General features: G+C 35.6%; 1 protein-coding gene across 2 annotated transcripts in view; it reads right to left on the reverse strand.

Moving 5' to 3' along the window:
• Nucleotides 1-246: 246 nt before the first annotated feature.
• The window catches only part of NRP2 (neuropilin 2), a 120,664-nt gene continuing 98,420 nt past the window's right edge, over nt 247-22,490 (reverse strand). Inside the window, exons 15-17 of one of the 2 annotated variants that reach the window (XM_063429804.1) lie at nt 21,340-21,384; nt 3,993-4,061; nt 247-3,668 (exon numbers count right to left, since the gene is read on the reverse strand). In XM_063429804.1, the coding sequence (XP_063285874.1) occupies nt 3,373-3,668; nt 3,993-4,061; nt 21,340-21,384 (410 nt within the window). In that variant the 3' untranslated portion in view covers nt 247-3,372. Of the gene's footprint in view, nt 3,669-3,992; nt 4,062-13,799; nt 15,916-21,339; nt 21,385-22,490 lie in introns of those variants that run through there. The other variant, XM_063429805.1, reaches the window with a different exon arrangement.

Raw genomic sequence — 22,490 nt, forward strand, 5'->3', positions numbered from 1 at the left:
AAATGTGACCATGAGAGGACTATTATTATATGGCACAAAATTTCAGTGGATCAAAATAGGTTTGCAGAATGACCACATTTTACATTTCAGTTTTCCATGTAGTTTCTTCACTTTATATCTCACAACATATAACTCCGGGATGCAAATGCTCAAAGGTATATGGTTTATGTTTTTTTCTATCAGGTGATGTTTTAATTCTACCCAATTCAATAACCTTAAGGTACATAATTCCGGCTTTACATCTTTAAAGGAACACTCTTAGCACTATAACCACTACAGCCTGATGCTCCAGAAGGCCGAATGCAGTGGGCACGGTGCACTGTTGGACCAATGTAAGTGATCAAACCATGCTAAAAAAACTTGGCATCTTGATGTGGTATGGTAACTGGGAACTCCTGGCACCATAACGTTTAAAGCAGGCTGTAGCAGTTGTGGTCCTTGGAATATTACTTTAAATTCCGCCCATCCAAACACACACGTGTGTACTGCACCCCAGAATTAAGCAGAGCATTATGACGTCATAAAACATTACAACTCACCTTAAAATATCTGTACAATGCAAAAAACCCTAATTGTTGTTAGGTTACATTGGTAAAATTAGACAAAATTGAAAGTGTTAGATTTCTTTGTTCTGAACCTGCAAAACTGTATGGAACCTCCAACAATGTGTCAAAAGGTTTCATTAATCCCAATGTCTTTCCTGCTACATCAATGCAACAAAACATCTCCCAAATGAAACCACTGACTTTGCTGGTGTAAACCCAAGCTCAGCTCCTGCATCCAACGTGAGGATCTTTATAGGGCGGTGATATTTTCTGCTGTTACAAGGGATCCAATACCAGTGATATAGTATCTCCTTAATAGCCATTGGAAAGGTTGTATGCCTAATATGTGTTTCCTGTTCAGATCTAAACAGGATATTAACAATAACCCAAGTCATTGCACTATAGGGTAACATGCCCTTCATAATCAATATTCAAAGAGGGCAAAAGGCCTTAACGAGGTATTAGCTGAGGCAATAAGGAGAGTGGAACCAAAGAAATGGGTATGATCAATCCAACATTGGTGGTTAAATGAATGTATTTCTAATTCAGGTGGATTTCCTACACATTAACATTATGTTGAAAACAACCTTTTTTTAAAAAGTTAATTACACCTATAGAAAGGTAACATATATATATATAATATATCTAGACGTGAAATTATCCCTACTAAATTAGAATGTTTGGGTTATTTAAATAGGGTTAGATGTATTATGTGCTACATCAGGATTAACCCACGTCAAATTATGTGATAATGACATGGATTGTTGAATCCCTGGAGCCTTGAAGTCGCGGCTTCTAAAAATGTCATTGTTTATTGATGTTTTGTATATGTTCCTTAGCTTGTTGAGAAATCACACGGGTAAATCATCTGCCTAGCCCCTACATTCTACACTCATTTCCTGCTACACTCAATTCCTGGACTATACTCTACGAACCACTGACCAACTTGCACTATCCATAGTCAACTGTAGTTAGATAACTGTATGGGCACATACTAGTGGACAGCTAGAGAACAGAGAACCAGATACATATATTGACACAAAGAGGTGTACGGATGGCCACCTCATAAGATTGCCAGTTGGCTATGTTTAATTATGGTCTAACAAAAGGAAATACATACAGTGTTTACTAAATAAGGCCACCTGACCATGCACCTCAAACACTGGAACAAGACCACAGTTAACATCCTACATTTTCATGCTGTCTAATACATTTATTTTCCAAGGCACTTAAGCAGGGAACAGTTCTACTTATGATGGTGGTTGTGTAAAATAAAAAAAATAAAAACCGTTCTTATCTTCTTAAACAGAAAATAACATTCGATAGGCATAAGGATTCCGCTTTCTCCTATTAAGCCAAAATATATAGCTTTATGCACTGTGATATCGCTGGTACTTTGCTAAAATTGTGGTGCGGAGAGAATCTTACATTGAGAATATTTAGCAGATACTGATTGACAAGCATTACGTTGTACCTTTTTATGAGCAGAGGCGAAGAAGTTTCCTTTCTTTGTGAAGAATGCAAAATAGATGTAAAAATATACATGAATTGTTCTTCGTAACAAATACCTCCAACAATAGCAGATTGCATCATTCTGTTTTGAGGCAGAAGAACACTGGATAATCTCTCCAAAAGTGAGTCTGTTTAAAATCTTAACAGATTACGGGGGACTTGTTCTGCTATTCACAATAGATATCAGTAGCAATCATCACCAGACTTCAGTGGTTTGGGGTATCTGTGCGTAATTTTCATCTAACTGTAAGCAGTACTAAGGTCAGTTTGCTGGTGGACTGGGCAGCAAAATGGTTACAAGACTTATTAAGTGTCATCGCTCTAGAATTTAAGCTCGTTTGAGCAGGGCCCCTCTGTACCTTCTGTTCCTGTGCGGCCAACTCGTCTGTTAGTACACCTATTGTACACCGCTGCGGAATTTGTTGACGCTTAATAAATAATAATAATAATCAACAGCAACCTACTATATTCACTCTGTGACCTACCTAGAAATGTATTAAGTAGATGTATTATTGACAGCATGAAACCCACCTGAAACTGAACAGACTATAACAAATTTTTCTACAAACCCAGTTTAGAGGTCAAACATAGATTTCAAAAGCTTCACCCAAAACAATACATGATATGTAATTAACTCCCAACTCCCCCAAAAACATACAATACATAAAAGGTACAATCAAAGCCAGCTCTGAATATAAAACCTTTAAAAATGTGTCCTTTTCGTTGTAGGCATCTTGGGAGAAAAAAAAAAGTCGAGATCTCTCGAAGAAGCAAATAGTCACTTTCCGTTAGAGATCTCGTAGTAAAAAATGGCTCTTATTCACAAGATATTTAAGGCTCTGCTGCTTGTGTCCAGATACCATTATGCACAGCATAACTTTTGTAGTTCAGATTTATCTCATCTTAAAAAAAAAAGTGCTGTTGCTCCTATAATCCAAGCGGGCACAGGGACAGCACACCCCTGAAATGAGAACCACTTCATAGAACTCCTATGTGGAGATATATCTTCTGATGAATATAAGGATGGAGCACTGGTACAGATCAAAGTTGAAACTGCAGATGTGTGAAGCAATTTTGGGAGGCATGGGTGAACGGTTACCACAATCCCATTCTTTCAAGCAACTTGCACATCCCAAGACTGTTCTTCATTTGGCGAAAAAACATTCTAAATATTGTGTCTTTCAAAGCTGCAGATTCAAGACGAAGGCAACTGAGATAGCTACTTGTTAACCACCAGCTTACACTGAGAGATGGCTTCCAATAACAATCTTAAAAAGCCAATGTGAAGTGTCTTGTATTACAATGCATCAGTCCATCACGCCTCGGAGCAGCATTTCTGAGGGTTCATTTTTACTTTATGTTTGATGCCATCATACAACTCAAAATTATAGTTTTCCAAGGTGGTGGAACTACGGGACGAGAGACCTGTGTAAGAACAGGTACAGTAGAGTAGAAGGCCTGCACATATGGCTCCAAGAACAACTCCAAGTGAACTCATAGCAATGATGGTTACCAAAATTGGATCTAAAGTATAAATCCAACTCTCTTCTTTGTTAGATATTGGGGTTACCACATTACTGGTGGGAAGAGGTGTGTAGGATTCAAAATCACCTGGAATATAATGAATATGTATTAGCAACTAATACTTGATAAGCCTTAATTAACAGTTTCTCTATTTCCATTTTTAAGCTTAATATGCATTTTTGGGGGGACACTTGCAAAGGGGGTACCTACACAGGCAGAGGAACACAATAGTATGAGCAATTTATCCATAAAGCTATAGTGTTAATTTAACTCAACAAATAAAAAAAATATATTTATATATTATACTATATATACACTATATATGTTTATAATAAATTTGTATATAATAAATAATATTTTGTCCCAGTTATGTTTAAATAAGCATCTCATAAAATGTTGGAGTTTACTTACCAATTTTGCCCCCGCCCAAGCTGCGTCCGACAGAAGCATCATAATCTTCATTTTCCCCAACCGGATTTCCTACAAAAAAAAGAAGGAAATAAAATTATATATGTACTATTATTACAAATGTACAGCAGAAATGAATTCTCATTTAAAAGTTGTGTATCAATAAATCTAGTTATAGATTTAGATTGCTAAGCAAACTACCTAATGCTATAATTAAATATCATATACACTTCTTATACAGAGTTCCCCTCACCCCTGCAGGATACCAGACTACTAAATCTAAAACGCTAGGATTGGTAACATTTGCTACACCAGCTGCTGCGTACTATGCTTGAGTGTACATCAAGTGGAGTTGATTGACAAAAGAGGTATTTTTGTTCAAACTTTTCTACGTTGCAGTACCACATATTGCCACCGGGATAACATTCACTCTCTAAGTTATTTCTATGTTTCCGCTTTTATAAATGAGTGTGACATTTAAATAATTGGGTTAAGCAAATTATTTTAGAAAAGTCTGAATAAGAAATAAATATTTTATGTTCCATTTTCGAGCAAAAACTCTTGAGAGAATAGATTTATAAAAGAATGTCAGTGGGGCAAAATATATCACTTTGCCAGAAAATCCTTTAACCCCTTAAGGACACATGACATGTGTGACATGTCATAATTCCCTTTTATTCCAGAAGTTTGGTCCTTAAGGGGTTAAACACATATTATATAACAAAATTGCATTGGGCAATATGCTAATAGGAAAGGAAAATAAAACAGTATTATAGATTCCCTTTAATATTTAATGGGCTATTACTAAACATACATGCATGTAAATTATAAATCCATGATTGCAATCTCATGTTAATTCCTGCTAGACAGGAACAGAATAATGACACAGATACAATAAAAAACAGTATTAGACAATAACATTGATGTTTACTTTAGAAACTTTCTAGCAGGATATAAAGAGGCAAATATCTAAAAAAAAATAAAAAAAAAATTAAGATCTATGTCAATTTAATGTGATATTGGAAAATGTTAGATACAATATTAAGCTGGCTAGGCTAAAAACAATCAAATGCAATGTGCTAGATTTATTGAGCAATAAAAATAAAAATCTCTGCACTGCACATAAGGGTTTTTGTATCTTATTTTATTATATAGGCCTATTTATCAAGCAAAGTTTTTTTATTTCATAAACAGTATTCATGGTAAAACGTAGGATTTAAAGGGCTTATAAAATTGACGTTTACGTGATACACTGTTCCCCTATTTGGGCATGTGAGCAGAAGATGGTCGTAAAAGGAAGAAAGGCTAGGGTACGGATTATCATGGCGGATGTTTGTAGAATCATAAAACCACCTGTGGCTTTCAAGAATGGACAGGTGTATTTTTCCTTTAAGAGTCATTGGAATCCGCTAAAACACATTTTTGTTTATTTACTTTGAAGTTATACAATCATTTAGACCACCCAGAGACCTTGAAACAGAAGATCTTAATGGTTGCAAGTAAAAATATTTAAATTTACCAGTCTAAATAATACAGACGTAAGCTAATGCTGCGTGAAGGACCAACTTTGCGAAGTGTTACTGTTTTAATGGCAGATACTCTTTGCTACAGATACACAGATATCAGCGATCACAATTTAGTTTACATTTTTTAGCTTTGTGATTCAACCCTCAAATTTAAAGTGTGTTTATAACATCATAAAGATTTATACAACGGTGTATGTTTTCTTTTTACACTTGAATCCCAGTTGACGCTATTTACTCACCACTGGTGCTATATTGCATTCATTACACTGCGTGTATTGCGCGCTTGCATAACATTTAGGATAAAACACATTTTATACATGTGTTCAACTCCCATCACCCATAGGCAGCCGCACAGGCAGTGAACTGTATTTTCTTTACAAGATATAAACAGATTGAGTTGTATTTGGTTTTATTTTATATTTTGTGATAGTTTAATCTATATGATTGTTTGTTTGTTTTTGTTTGGGGGGGGGGGGGGAGAGTGGAGAGGGGTCTACTGTTCGCAAAGCAATCCCTTTCAGTAGTTTGAATGTTAATGTGTTTTTAGAGCATCCTTGCAGTTTCAATAATCGTTTACCCTCGTTTTAACAGTTTCCCAGCTGTCAGCTTTTTACCACCTGTTAATGAATAGGAGGAGCTGTTGAAGGACAAAATTACATGTGTGCAACTGACACTTTTCATGTGCTTCGTTCTAAGCAGGTTCACGATGGTGATAAGCACTGCCCTACTAAGCAAGTCAAGGTGAAGTAACAAGCAAAAATCACCTACTTTACACCCAAATTTATAACACTTGCACTATAAAGGGACACGTTGACCCCTGCTAATTCACAGCCCTCAGGCTAATTGCAGTGCAATTTAGGTTGCTATTAATATGATCAGAGAACTGGCCTCTTTTCCTTGTCTGCTTATACCATTCCAACCCACTGATTGCACTGTTCCTAAAGTCAGAGTTTGCGTTCTGTTAGAATTGATACAATCAAATAAAGTACCAAATATATTGCCAGACGAAACTGCTAATCCTAGTTAGTATCTGTCTATGTGCCAATGACATTTTATCTTGTGGTACAGATATCTGAAATTCTGCAAAGGTTAGAATATGAACTTTAACAGTTTCATTCATAAAACATCATAATGGATGACACTGCTTAGGACTATACTTTTCAGTAGCAGATGGCTTGGATGATATTTAAATGTCCACAAAGACTTTGTGTTTAAATGTCACTCTCCATTTAAAGCTACATAAAGCTTGTATGATAGAATATTGATAATCTATATACATACTTGGATCCCTGCTCTTTCCATATTGTACATGTATGGACCATAGAATTATGATACAGACCAATGCAGAGAATCCTGGCTCGGGTTACACATAGATCACAGGGTTATTCACTACAGTGACAAATTTCGAGAATTCATATTTCAAAGGCCCAAGTAGCTGAATTGGAAACATAGCTGACTTGGAGAATTTTACCAAGTTGGCTATTTTGGCCTTAAATTTTAAATTCGAATTGAATTCACAACATTTCTCATTCTATGGTTATTTGTCTTGTGTATTTATGTATCGTTTTACTGATTAATGTTTTACCTTGAAACATTGACAGGTCAATGACCTTGAACAGTGGTCCCAGGAAGAGGGGAATAGTCATATCTCAAAAGTAGGTGGTACCACAAGATGGCGATTATATGGGAAGGAGAATAGAATAGAAATAATATGTTTCTATTTTACAAAGCTTCTATCTGTCCATCTTAAAGGACTGCTCCAAGCATCACAACCACTACAGTCCATCGTAGTGGTTTTGATGCCAGCAGTACCCTGCCCTGTTTTCCAGTAATGGGGCAACAGTTAGTCCTCTTACCTAGGTGGCCAATGGCATGCATCCATCTGCTGAAGAGCTACAGAAGCAGGCTGCCTATCCTGGTCGGCCATTCATTGGCTGAGGATGTCAGCTGACTTCTCTCAGTCAATGAATCCAACTATGTGCATAGAAATATGCACAGAATTGATATTAGACCTCTGTCAGCAAAGTGGTTAAACTCCATATGTGCAGTGTTTCATAGCCAAACGCAAACACACTCTAAACACCATAAGCACTTAAAAACACTGAAGTGGTGATGGTGCTTGGAATAAACCTTTAAGTTTGTCATAATTTGTTTACTTTATACTCACATTGCAATGCATTCTAGAACACTTGATGCTATAGAACTGATTTGAGAATTCACAATTACTTTATTTTATTTTAAAAGTACTGTAACACACAGAACGAATATCTCAGGTGTCTGATTGAAAGTTCAGATTTTCAGTCAAAACGCTGACACCATATTAGCTGACAGATGAAGCGGGTGGAGCTGTGAATTTGTTTAAGCGCTTGAAAGCCCCAATCGTTTACGTGTCTGCAATGTTTCTAGCAGTAAGCAACAAAGAGAAACAGATGTTTGTACAAAAATATCATCCTTTAATTACATTCCACACAGCACATTTTCAAATACGTTTTAAATTTCCATAAGATTTTTTTTTTCTTTCATTCACAGGCAAAGCTAGAGATAAGATTAAGTACTTGGGCAAGATCAGGTAAAGTGGTAGAATCATTTTCATCAGGATTTTCAAAATGAAATAAACCTTTTCTTTCTTTTTTTTTTTTAAACTATCGTACAGCTCGTGAGTTCAAAGAAGTGACCCTTATTATGAATTAGAAAACTGTGTATAGTACAAATCATGCCTCTCGAATGCAATGGAATGAAACATATTATTTACTAAGTGCCAGTGAGATGACCAGAGCATGGCATTACCCATTTGCCTGGCACTTGAAGGGGTAAGGTTTATAGTGCATACAGAGCACTACAACATGTAATCTCGTACTAAAGACAATTAGCGAAATTAACCCATTTTGTATCACGTGCAAATCCTATGCTGTTGAATTTAAGTTAATCAATCACAGTTATATAAAATAGAATATTTATAAGTGCTGCCAAATAAGCACTAGTCACATGTGCCAATTTATATGCAATTTGAATGTGTTTGTTCACCAGTCAGTGCACTGTAGTTAATGGAAAATTAAATTGGCAAAAAGAAGACTAGAATAGTGGATTCTAGAAATGTATCCAGCTCAGTTCATTCTTATCTTGCAATTTTGAGCCGAGCAAATTTTATTTTTAAATCACTGCGGCCCGTTGTTTTATTGAATAATAAATCTATTGTAATAAATGAAAATTTCAAATAGGGATTGACATGTAAAAGGGGCTTTGCCCTACGCAACGTATAGCTATTTAAAACCACCGTACGGCTGCTGCTAATCTATAGTATCATTTAACAATACTACTGGCATATTATATCACTACATTAAAAAAAATAATAATAATGTCCCTAGGAAATTCAACTTTATCAACATTAGCTCTCCTACAACAATTACAAACACCTCCTATGTTTCTTTCCTACAATGGGACCAGGGATAATTACTATACTGTAGCATTTTGCTCTGGAGCCAGATTCTTGATAGATTGCTTTGTAGCAGATAAAAAAAATTTCGGCTGACAGCCAAATAAATACACATTGAATTTAAAATGAAGGTATCGCTAGAATTTGGGCTGTTAGGGCTAAACAATGTTTTATAAAGATTGTGATGTCCTTCTCAATACAAAACGTTTAATTATTTAATTTTACATTTTTAAATAACCCATTTAGACTAGAAAAAAAAAATACTTCCTAAAAACTCGTGAAATAGCACATACATTTTCAAAATGAAATACATTTTTTTTTTAAAAACACTTCTAGATGCATCATTAGGAAAGAAGTGGCAATGATGAGCGTTTAAAAGCATAAGCAGTAAAGCCAAAATTGAGATAAACAATTAGGCGTCGAGAAGCCAGTTCCATTAAAAAAAATAAGTGTGGGTCAAAAGAAATACATTCTCCGTCAAACAGCTATTTCTATATCATCATTTCATTTGTGTATGAGACTTGCTTTTATAGCCAAACAGTAAATTCTATTTACAATCACTGAACTTTTGTTCAATGCATGTGGCACCAGATGGCAATCCTTAGATTCTGCTGTTCGATTTAGCAGAGGGAGAAAGCAAACAGCATAATTACCAATTACAGCGCAATGGATTGAGGGGTGCAGTCTGACACCTTTATCATAAGACCGTTGTGATTTTCTAGAGCTGATTCAAGCTGCCTCCTGTTCTTTAAACGCACAATGCATCATGATAAATACATTGATGTTAAAGGGAGGAATTTTATATTAACATCATTAAAGTCAGATTTCATTGAAAAGCACTGTGTGAACAATTCCCTTCTTAACGTGCATCTGCAGGAACGAGGCTCCCCAGATAGTAAGTACCATTACACAGCGTATGGTTAACAATGCGATGACGTGTCTTTACAGTGGAAACATTTTAGGTAAGGGGTGGGAAGATGCTGCTATGCTAAAAGAGAAGAGAGCCATTATTCTAAATCACACGATAAAATACGGAGTTAAAGGAACAATCATGAGCTGGATCTCTAGAACTTAGAAAAGCTATTCAATAACATAATGCCAAACTTGTAAAGCTGTAGCCGGGCTGCTCATGATGAATATGTAGGATTTGTCTTGTTTTTCTGCCATGTGATTAAATTTTTTTTTTTATTTTTTTTTTGTGGATGCGCTCAGATTTAACTGAATCTGCAGCTTTCGACTTCTTATTATTATATCAATGTTATGAATCATAGCTGATCCTTTACAGTTTGAAATGTACAAAAACAAACTGACTACACTCCGTTTAAGCAGTTTTTAAATGTTTTTGGAATAACATATCTCAGCTTGCCTGTTGAAAATTAGCATACATAATGCCAAAGGCATGCTGGGATATATCATTTTTCAGCAAAAAAAATAGTATGCGAAAAAAACTGCAGAGTACGCACTGCACATATTTTTTTTTTTTTACAAAATAGTGATTATCGATGAAAATAGATCAGATGACTGGTCCACTTTAAGAATTTAAAGGGACAACATAGTCACCAGAACCACTCAGTTTAATGTAGTGGTTCTGTTGTCTATAGCCTGTCCCTCCAGGCTTTTCAATGTAAAGTGCAGTGTTTACATTGCTGTCTATTACCACCTCTAGAAGCAGTCACTCAGTCGGCCACTAGAGGTGCTTCCTATCTCAGTGACATATGTTCAGCTGAACTCTCCCTATGGAGATGCTTTAATTCAATGTATCTTTATGAGTAGATGCTGATTGGTAGGAGTAAATGGAATATCACGTTTAAAAAGGTGAGTAAAACACCATTACTTAGCGATCTAAGGGGGCCGGTGATCCAAATAGTTAGTTAAAAACTATAGTGTCAGGAATACATAACAGTGTAAGATTTTCAAACTTTATGTTATCTAATCAATTGTTTAATTAATTTAAATGCCTTATTGTTATGCAATAACAGTGAATAAATAAAGGTGTTTTGCTATTCAAATTTTTTGCCATACTATTAAATATTTTTATTCGCAAATTGCCAAGGGGTCTGTTTGCCAAACAGTGTTTGGACATGGTAAACAGGAATCTCATTTAAAAAAAATTCCGGATTGGCTACTTTGGCCTAAATATTCAGTTGTAAAGTCCCTCAGTGAAAAAAACAAAACAGAAGTGACCTGGACCAGTGATACATTTGTGTTTTGAGAACCCACTCAATATTATGTGCTGTTTTCCTCTCTATATAATAATGAAATGTTAAATACCGGTAGTTGCTTTTCTTTCTTGTCACATACTTCTTGCAATAATTTGCTCCAAAATAAAAATAAAATTAAAAAATCCACAAATATTTGAAAATAAAAAGCCATTCTTATTCTCTCACAATTTTACTGAATAAAAATATATCACCTGCATAAAATAAACTCAAATTATTTGCCTGAACGTCTTTACTTTCAGCCAATACCACCACTCATAATGGAGGTAGCACAAATCCATTTCTCTGGGTTCTATCCGCTGTCTATACTGAATGGTAGGGTGTTGACTAGTGACTTGGAAAATGTAGGCCAGAACAGTTGAATTGGCAAAAAAAAAAAAAAAAAAAAACATGTTCAACTTTGTCAACTGGGACATTTTATCCTACTCAACTATTTTAGCCTAGATTGTGTAAGTCTAGTTAAGACAAATTGGTCTTTTTTTTTTACTGAATAAACCCCACGATTTTTCACAATACATGTTTTTCATTCTGTTAAGCCTTCTCAAAATATAAAATATTTAAAATTCGGGCACATTTCAATGTGCATTAAAATAGCAACCATAAATTACAGTTAAATGTTTAGCAGACAAATCAAATACAGAAGGCAAAGTAATTATACACAGCAGTGCATTGTACAATAGCATTTCTGTGAATAATACATTCAAACACCCAAATAACAATACAATGAATACAAAAAAAATATATACATTTCTCTGTCACTTAGCATATAAGGCCACCCATTTGCTACTTAAACAAAGTATGTAAAATCAATTCCTCACAGTTGTTGTGAGCACAAATATTGTGAGTGATAAAAATCCTAATATATATTTACAAAAGTACGTTTTAGTTGAGATATTTAAAAACAGCACTGGTTTAATCAATTTGTGTGCCAGAGGGCATATGTGCAATGCCTTGCTCCATCGCCTGGCACTCACGGCTAGTTAAAGAATAGTTTATTATACTTTTATTTTGATTTGGAATAACAGGAAACAGCATTTTGATGATGAGATATAATTAGTAAATTGCTAATTGGCAATTAAATCTAGATTTTTAAATTTTATTATTATTTCTTTATTTATTTTGCATTATTGAAATTAGTAAATGAGGTAAATTGTTTAGAGATATTTGAGAAGGAAGGAGGCAGAGGGGGGCCACCTTGGTACCCTAGATATTTTCAGAATATGTCATTCTGGCTGAGTATCATAGGAGGACATAGTTCCTAAATATCTGGAGTGCCAAGATTAGCCACCAAAGCAAGGAAGGATGCATGATAGAATATTCAGCAAAATTAATGGTGATATGAAATCCTATGTCAAGCGTGATCAAATCAGTATTAGCAATCTTTGGGTCATTTATTAGCCATGCAAGTATATTTGGAATATAAATCCCTTTTTAATTTTAGGAGTTAGCGCCCCTTGAAGTATAAAGCCTGTCATAACATTTATAAAAACACCAGTAGGTACACTTACCAGAACCTAGTCCTGTAAGGAGAGTGAATCAAGAGGTTTATCGTTTACAAGAAAACTAAATTTGTTCCTTAATATTTTATAAATAATGATCGTGGCTTTACCCAACCCCTAAACCAATCAAAATGGTAAACAATGTAGTATATCATTGACATTGTTAGTTGTCAGCACCGGACCATTGTGCCAAGTAACCTATCCACTGCAAGGCTATATATTAAAATTTTAATTTAATAAAAATGATTCCATGCAAATTTTTTGTTCATGCTCCACCCATTCCAGGCCTTGCCACACCCACTTTATTTTTGTTTGTATTCTAGGGCTGAAGATGCACAGTGAATGCTGTTATGGCAGAGCTAAGACTACAAATAACATCATGGCATTTGGAAAATATATGCATTATAAGAAAAGACTTAAAGTAGATCGTTATCAAAACTGGCTTCATTTCACTGGTTGCTAGGCAACACTTTTAATGGAAAGCTGGGGGGAGTATTTATTTTAGTGCCAATGTGTTTATTTATGGATTTTTGTGTTGTTGTTATTATGATGGTGGTGACATGATCTGAGCCCATAAGCTAAAAGTTGCCCATAGAGATGCATTGATTCAATGCATTTCTATGAAGAGATAATGATTGGTACAGCAATGCATTTTTTTTTCTATGGGAAAGCAGTGGATTGGCTGATATCATCACGATTGATGCTCTCAGCCATGAAGGTGGGGCCAGTTGCGGTGGTGGAGAAAAGGGGATTAAAACCACCTTAACATCTCCAGAGAAAGGGTTCCCAGAGACCTAACCAGCGATTCCAGCACTATAGTGTCAGGAATACATGTTTGTATTCCTGATACTATAGTGTTCCTTTAAATTTGAATTTCAATACCAATTCTCACTTTAGATAATAACACTGTATATGTTTACAGCCCTCAAGTGGGATTTTCGCCCAATAAATCCACTTTTTCAAGGAAAGGTTAAAGGATCTTAAAATGTATAGCTTGGAAGAAAGACAAGACGGGGGGAAATGCTAGAAACATTTAAATACATAAAGGGAATTAACACAGTAAAGGAGGAGACTATATTTAAAAGAAGAAAAACTATCACAACAAGAGGACATAGTCTTAAATTAGAGGGACAAAGGTTTAAAAATAATATCAGGAAGTATTACTTTACTGAGAGGGTAGTGAATGCATGGAATAGTCTTCCAGCTGAAGTGGTAGAGGTTAACACAGTGAGGGAGTTTAGGCCTGCATGGAATAGGCATTAGCCTATCCTAACTATAAGATAAGGCCAGGAACTAATTAAAGTATTTAGAAAATTGGGCAGACTAGATGGGCCGAATGGTTATTATCTACCGTCACATTCTGTGTTTCTATGTTTTTGGGACAGTAGAAAGAATGGTGGCATGGCACAATGGTAATTTGATATGTGACATCAAGTCGTGTACCGTAGGTTATAGATTCTTTATTAGAGCAGCATACAATTTGGTATGATTTTTTTTAGATAAAATGGGACATACCGTACTCTGTATTTGTGGCAGATAGAAATGTAAGCAAAATAGAATACCTGCAGCTGATAGAATTATGTCTCAGCTCCAATTCCGAAGTAAAAACCCAGTTTGAAGGAAAATCCAAGTAATCTGATCGCACTACAGTAACTTCCAACAACAGCCCAAGTACAGCTAATGGGTTGAATTAGTAAAAGCAACTGAGATCTGAGCATTTTGGGAGTCATAGTTCAGCAACAGCTGGTTGGTGTCAATCGCCCATCTAAAGGACTTTATGAATAAACATAATATGGCACATTTGCAGTAACTCTCTTGAATTTTTTTGTTGTTGTTATTATTCTAGTTGAGAATGGAATATTATGGAAAACCTGATTGGATCGAATCACTAGTTAAATCACAAACACCTTGCTCAGTGACATGCACAATAAAGTTGATTGTTAAGTAAACAATTCATAACCTAAATTTCTGGCACCCAATGTCCCAATGAAATGATGCTTGACCACCCCATGTTATGGGTATTTGACATTTTTCATGTCTGAAATCCTTGACTCGTAGGTTTACATAAAATCATATGCACAAATCACGCACAGAATATCATATAATGATATACCTGCGTGAATTCCTTCTTTATAACAAAACATAATTTATAAACTACTTGCAACAGCTATGAGAAAAAAACAAGTATATTTTTCTTGGATATCTGGTCACTAAACAGTGAATTGCCACGTTGAGAACCAATTAACTAATTTATATCAACGAACAGGAACAAAATTATATTTCCTTGTTAGTTCTCAACACAATTTGATGTTTAGTGAATAGATCCCTTTATTATATATATATAACCTGCTAAATTAGATTTAGAATATTTTGTAGCCATATAAGGCACCTCACTGAACGGACTGTAAGGTATATTTGCATCACTTAGTAAAATTAGATTGAGAGTTCACTGGAATACATTATATCTTGCATTCCGTTATATTTTTTTCTTACTGCATTTTGTGGTTGCCACCACCATTCACACATGCTTATTCATACATACAGGAATATACATATATATATATATATATATATTTACATATACATATGTACTGATAAATACACTCTTCCAGATTTTCCTTCATATTTTCAGGCAATTTCTTTTTTCTGTTTTGGAGGAACAATAAAAACAAGAAAAATGAAATATGGTGGAAAAAAAAACCATCAAAATTTTAAGTCTTTGGAAAAAAAAAAATGAAGGATCATTCAGGTTCTAAGAGGCATGTAGCCTTTTCTCATACATTATCCAAGATGCAGCATTAGATTTTAGAGACAGTCAACAGGAGAGATCAGGTGTCTATGAGTTCATAAGTATGCAGAACAAAGTGTTGTTGGGGTGTAAGGGAGTAGAGGATAAAAGTGCAAATTGAGCCAACGGTTCTGGAGTCTTTTAAGTCTAGATCCTGGGTCCGTCTCACCCTCAACACCGCGAGCTGGGGTCGCGATCATCTTGCTCTAGCTTTATAGTTAAGGTGGGTTCCACTGCCAAGGGTGTCCCGTTGGCGTAGTGTGAGGTTTTGTAGGTGATGGCAGGATCACTCTTCTTGGCCGCATAGCGGAAGCGGTGGTAGTGGAGCACCAAAGCCAGTGCGACGGAGACCAGCACCAGAACAGCGCCTCCTGCTGCCATAACGTAATACCAGTAGACTGGGATGGGCTGCACTGACACCGTGTCCACTGTGGGCTCGCTCCCTGGTAGAAGGGTGCCCCCTGGTGGAAAGATACAGAAGAGCGTTGCTAGGTGGGATGTTGGCTGACTTGAATCATGACAAATCATACATGCTTTTTTTCAATCTAAAATTATAATCCAATCTTAACACTCTAGTTAGTGTATAAAAACGAGTATATGTGGGATAAAACTGAAGCTTAATTTAAATCTTAAAACCAACTACAATATTGTTTCATAAAACTTAACAAGGATGGGGTTTTATAAGTCTTACTTTTTTTTTAAGTAAATCATGACTGCACAAGTCATTTATTACTCAGCACAGAGTTCTAACGTAAATAAAAAAACATGTTTCTGCTCTGTGCGTAACATTTTTTTTTTACAAAATAGTCAGTATTAAGCTTTATTCTCTGTTTTAATAACCATTTTTTTCTTTGAACCTTTTTGCTGCAAGAAAGGTCTGGCAGTAAAAGGGTTAATCAACAGTAGACCAGAGCCAGGAAGAGCCGTATGACCCACTCAGATAAAATAATCATAAATCATAAGTGTTAGAATTATATCTTGATACACCACCACAAGTTGATGACTTACTATTATTACTATTTTGTTGTGTTTTACGAGTACTATTTAGTAGTGATCCTACATGTAACAAAAGTTGACATATGACATATAAGGACAACCTTAAAACGTGAACTTAATATTTTCATAAACATTAAAACTCCAATTGCCAGCAGAATGGGCCATAAGTAAGTTCAAAAAGCACTATCTAGTCATTGAAAAAAAATTAAACTATGTGAAGCTCTACATTAGAACATCCAACATTCTTATCCTTTCACAGTGGTTCGCTATATGAAGTATGCAGTAAGTGACTTGCAGCAAAGGGGCTTGGCTGTAAACCCCAAGGGAGCTCCAGTTTATATCAAGTCAATCAAAAAATGGGTTGACAGAAACTAAGAGGAAGGCACTCACAGATTCTTTGTACCATAACCACTATAATCGCCTGCAGTGATTATGATGTTTAGAGCGGTCCTTTGAGCTAAAAGTCAAGATCATTTTGATTTCTATTCTGGATATCTTCTATTATAAGGTTAAATTTTTTAAAGACTGTGGATTCACTAATTTTGAGATTGCAAACACAATGAGCACAGGCCGAAATGGAGAACAGAGTTTTAGACATTTCATTATTGAGCATTGTGCCAGAGATGTATATGATGACTCTATGACTACTCTCCATTGTTCCCCGAAACCACTTGTGACAAATTTGGTAACAGAATTAGTGGGACTATAAAGCCATATTTCACGAGGTCACAGTATCGTGAGGTTTTCTACACTTTTAGGTGGCACCTTGAGATAAAATGACACCCTACAAAGCTAGGTAGTCTGAGATTGGAAACGCAAATTCAAACATATACTCTACATCTGCCAGAATTTTATAATATATAAACCTGTGTGGCAAAAAGCAACAAGATTTCCAGAAAGTAAAATAAATAAAATACCAGGTCCTGCATAATATAAAATATGTCTTCAAAATGATCATGAACTCTTGGAAACGTACGCTCTGAACCTGAATAGCAATTGCCAGCTCTCTTTATTTATGTGAAACTAGCGAGAACCGTTTAAAATTCATGTAGGTGAAAGAAATAACACCCTAGTCAATGCTGGACCTTGAAGAAATATACAGTTTCCCATAAAACAGGGCCAGTCGAATCCCTTATCATGTAAAATTGTCGAAATGTTGCAAGATCAGCAAAGCTGTTCTTTTTCCTAATTTGTCAACTTAACCAGAACAGGCAATTCACTATTTTTTCTCTCAAGGGTAAGTCAACCTCTCTGTTACTATTCATATGTCAGAGGCTGCAAGGATAAATTTCACGGAATAAAATCAAATAAAAAGAACCTCGTTCAGAACACTAGATTACAACTGTGAAGACGCATTACTTTTTTTAAACAGGATATTGCTACCCTTGAGGGATTTATCTGTATTTCAACCTCTTTCAAGTCTTCCCTAAGGAGATTCCAAACAACATGAATTAAGAATTGCCAGATAAGGTACATAATACAAACAAAAAAAAGCAAAACAAACAACATTAATGGACAATTTCCCTCCATCAGTACTAACTACTTCTTTAAACCAAGTATCTCAAACTGTGCCCTCCACAGATGTTGCTAAACTACCGTGGGCATCTATTGCATTCAAAGAATTCTGGGAGTTGTAGGCAGAGTTTGAGATCCTTGCTTTAAACACTCTTCATTAGATATTCTCTACCTATACCGTAATTATTCTCTATGTGGCTTTATATTTTACAAGGTCCCAGAACCGTGAAAAGCAAAAGGAATCTTTAAGATGGTAGAACGATAGAGATATAGGTTGATAGACAGACAGACAGACAATGAGGGAGTCCTAACAATGTCATGTAGTTACACTAATGGACAAACTTTTAAAACATAGCATTCCTGACTTGTGGCCAAATCAAGTGTTTTAATTGGCATCATGTGTTGTGTACTTCAAATGGCACTAGTTTTGCTAGAATTGGCACACAATGGACAACATGTTTGTGGTGAGACCTCTACTTACTGACATTCTAAAGATACCTAACCAACCTCTTAAAGCAATAAAAAGCTACCATTAGCTCATATTAAACTTAATAATAAAAGAGGCATTTTTTGAATCCTTATACAACATCAAAATAAGACAAGAAACCAAGGCACAGATATTAAAGATATAACCACACGTCCAACTACATTACTCTTCAACTATCTGATTGGTTTGGTATATAACGTACCTACAGAAAGTAAACCAATTATACATTTATTATTTTTTCTTTTATTAAAAGAAAATGATAGCTGAAATAAAGGTTTATCCAATAAAAAAAGAGCAGATAACATTTAGAAATGAGTAAATACCATATTTTGAAGGTTGCTGATCTAAAAGAAATAAATACTGCTCAGCATTCGTTCTATATCGGGGCCCTAGAGCAATTGCTGCAAATATATCGAGCTACTATGATGCTGAGCCAAAGCACAAAGGAGTGGCACTATAACAACCACATCTAATGCTACAGCCAGTATCGTTAAAGATAGAACTGGGGTTATTTAGGGAAATAGTGCCAGAAAGGGAGATTAATACAAATAAAATAACTCCCAGCTTAAAACTTCCACTAAACCATGGATAAACTAAAAGGAGACAAAAACCATAACAAATTGGTCACTATAAGAAAGTTATTTGTAAAACAAAAAAACCCACATAAACAAGGCCATCACGAATCCTATGCCACAGTTGCCAGCGTTTTCTCATCTGACATATCAGGGCGATCAACTAAGAATGAAGGAATGCAGTGTGTTCAACTAACAACATGATTATTAAAAATAACTATCATAGAACAAAACATTCTCTGTTCCAGGCAAATGTTGCAATGTTTTTATTGGCACTGGGTATATGTTAGGCTGAGTAAATAACAAAACAAAAAAATTAAATAACAAAAAGAAATTTAAAGAAGTTTAAATGGAAAGAATTATGGCACGGGCAGACTTATGCGGGGCTTTGAAATCGCCAAATAAGGTGCCACGGCATCGAAACTGAAATGCTACGATTACAGCTATAATTTCCAAACTGACTAAGTCTGTGTATATGAAGCTGGATTTTAAAGCCTGGCCCATTCAGCAATCACAAGACGCCAGCTCTAGTCATCTGGGCAGATGCTGAACGAGGGTGATGGTAGCTGGTGTTCTAGCAAATCTTGAGAACTGCAGGCTTGGCAACCATTCACCGTAAAAACATATATGAAGGTCAGGAAACTCAACAAAGGGTGAAGGTGATGATTGCATAGCCTCTGATTATTCCAAGTTTGGAATCTTGGCATGTATTTGCATTTTTGTTAGTTGGCTAGAAGAAGCATTTGACAAAAAAAAAAACAGCATACTAGAGAAAGGAAGGGAGAGAGCTCAGATTACAAGACTGAACAGGAACATAGATTTACTTGTGACGTGTCGACTGTCTGCATAGAACTTTATAACATAAAGAAAAATGACACAATGATAAATTATGCTCAACAAGCACAGCCAAACAGGAGGACTGGACATTCCCGAAATGGGCTGTGCAACCTACTAAAACTACAGGGGACTTAACGGTTAGCTAAGAAGGCGTATGGTGTATATAGGATTGTACATGAATCACATTGGCTGGGTGGGGTGAATCAGCCATGAGCTTTTGTTACTGAGGAGCTTAATGCAGAACTCTATAAAATCAGCATTGAGATTCACTTTTTTTGGTGCTTATTCCAGTTTACAAAGCCACTCTTTGTGTGAGGTTTGTCAGTAGGTGACGGCTCACTTGGGTTGGTGAGTTCAGCCAAGCTAGATCTTTACTGACACCCAGTTTTGTAGTCAAAATAAATTCATTGTAACCACTTTTTTTTTTTTCTTAAATCCCTTTTTATGTTCAGTCGAATTTGGAAGATGCTCAAAGACCACACCAAATTCAGGTACCTGGGCCAACTCATCCCCAAGTTTAGCTTAGTGAAATGCGGTGGTGAACATTCTCTAATTATTACACAAAGGTTGTAACCTGAAGGGTACACTTACACCAATCAAGACTTTGAATAATATGTCCATAAGAGTTGTTGTATACTATAGAATTTGTAGAATGCATTACAGAATCTCACAGAGTTTCTGTTAAACACGATTATGTTTAGTCCCGGGAGCTTATACACAACAATCACATAGATATCCAACAGCACAGGAACAGCACAGGAAGGGATACACTTCTAATTACACACAAGACATGAATATCATCACGCAACGGCACACCAGTCTGACAAACTTGCTTACACTGACAACCGAGACATGACAATTTAAGTGGCAAAGCCTATGTCATAGTCATTGTCAGAATACTTAGATGACAATAAAAAGATCAGATCACTGTTTAGAGAGCAAATGTTAATGGCAGATTTACAACGATTAGATCATCTATTACATTGCTATTATTGCTGAGATAAGGGCAGAAACCAAAAATCAACTTACTGATAAAGGACAATGCTATTAGACTGCATTGATAATTTAGCCTTTACTGCTCTACAGATTTCAGGTCAGCTTTGTGGATGGCTCCATTGTGTCTCAGATAATATTTTGATTTTATGGCCAATAGGAGGTACCAGACAATCCTCTTGACTGCCCAAGAAGTTATTTTGTATGACAAATATAATGTGTCCCTTTTCATATTTAAAGCTGTTTGACTTCCTTTATGTCATACCTAAGAAATGTCTTGCAAGCTCTTAATGTCTCTGGCCACATGAAGGTTCAAAAATATAGCAGCCAAAACAGATAATATTATTATAACAGTACTATAATAATTAATTATTATACTATAGTACTTCAAACTAAAATAGATGCATATTACATACACAAAATATGCAGAAATTGCATTTTAACAAAAGTTTAAAAAAAAAACACGAACGTGTTTACAAGCTTACCTGGCATACGCGGACTATTTTGTCCCGGAAAAGCTGCTAACGGTTCTGAAGAGAAAAAAATAAATATATATGTTTTAATATTAAGTTCAGATTTTTAGAAATTTTTCTTCTATTAGTATTTATTATCCAGTAAACAAGGCCTGAATTAACTTAACAACATGGTCCAGGAAAAAACAATATGGTTGACAGATGAACAAGATGACAGACAGAAGATGGGCAAGATACAAATTAAACATTCTGTAGCAAATTCTTCTGAACGTAGATAAGGGGGTTACACACTAAATATGGGGGGTGGGCGAAATCTAAATTCTAGCAGGTTCAGTTGAATTAGAACTAGATTGAGTGTCCAATGCCTTTCAGCTTTGCCTAATGGATGATCATAGGAGTTTTAGTCTAATGTGAGCTGAGGGATAGCAGTTTGGCCATGTCTGTTTTGCAGTCATGTCCATGGTTGCATACAGCCAACACAGGTACATAGATACATACCCCCATCGGCTATATTGCACTGTGTTAATTTCAGATGCAATCAAGAGTCTCCCATAGGGATCATTACATTTCATTTATTATGCAATGTCGATGCCGTGCTTGTGTAGCAAAGAGGTGTATTGATTGGCTGTGTCATTAACTGTTCTCTAAGATAAGGTACACAGAATGAAAAGCTTGCGTGTTATGTGCAATCTTTATGTGGTATAAAACAATTATGCATGCAGTATAAAGTATAACAGAATGGTCTCTCTTACTCATCCGTGATGGAAAACCATTTATTTTATAAGCACAAACACAGGCCATTAAATGTTAAAAGGCGTGATAGTCATGGTGAAATTTATTTTTTGCCCAATCGACCCCACAAACATTTAACGCCATACAGCCTCGGACAGGTTTGCAACACTCATTGGAATTCAGCTCAACTCAATGACAGGACCAATGGCCATTCAATTGAGCATTCGCAACTGGAGTCACAATTATTCTTCTAAGATGTAATTTTCTTGTCCAAATCTCCCAAACGTCCACTTATCCGAGTCATTGGATCTTGAAAACTAATTAGTGAGAAGACTGTCATGAAGACACCACATATGTCTGAAAATTTGTGTCAAAATAATGCTCTTTGCCAAATGGTTAATATTTCCAATGATCAATCTGGCACTAACCAA

This window comes from Pelobates fuscus, chromosome 8 (assembly GCF_036172605.1).
Source record: "Pelobates fuscus isolate aPelFus1 chromosome 8, aPelFus1.pri, whole genome shotgun sequence".
NCBI lineage: Eukaryota > Metazoa > Chordata > Amphibia > Anura > Pelobatidae > Pelobates > Pelobates fuscus.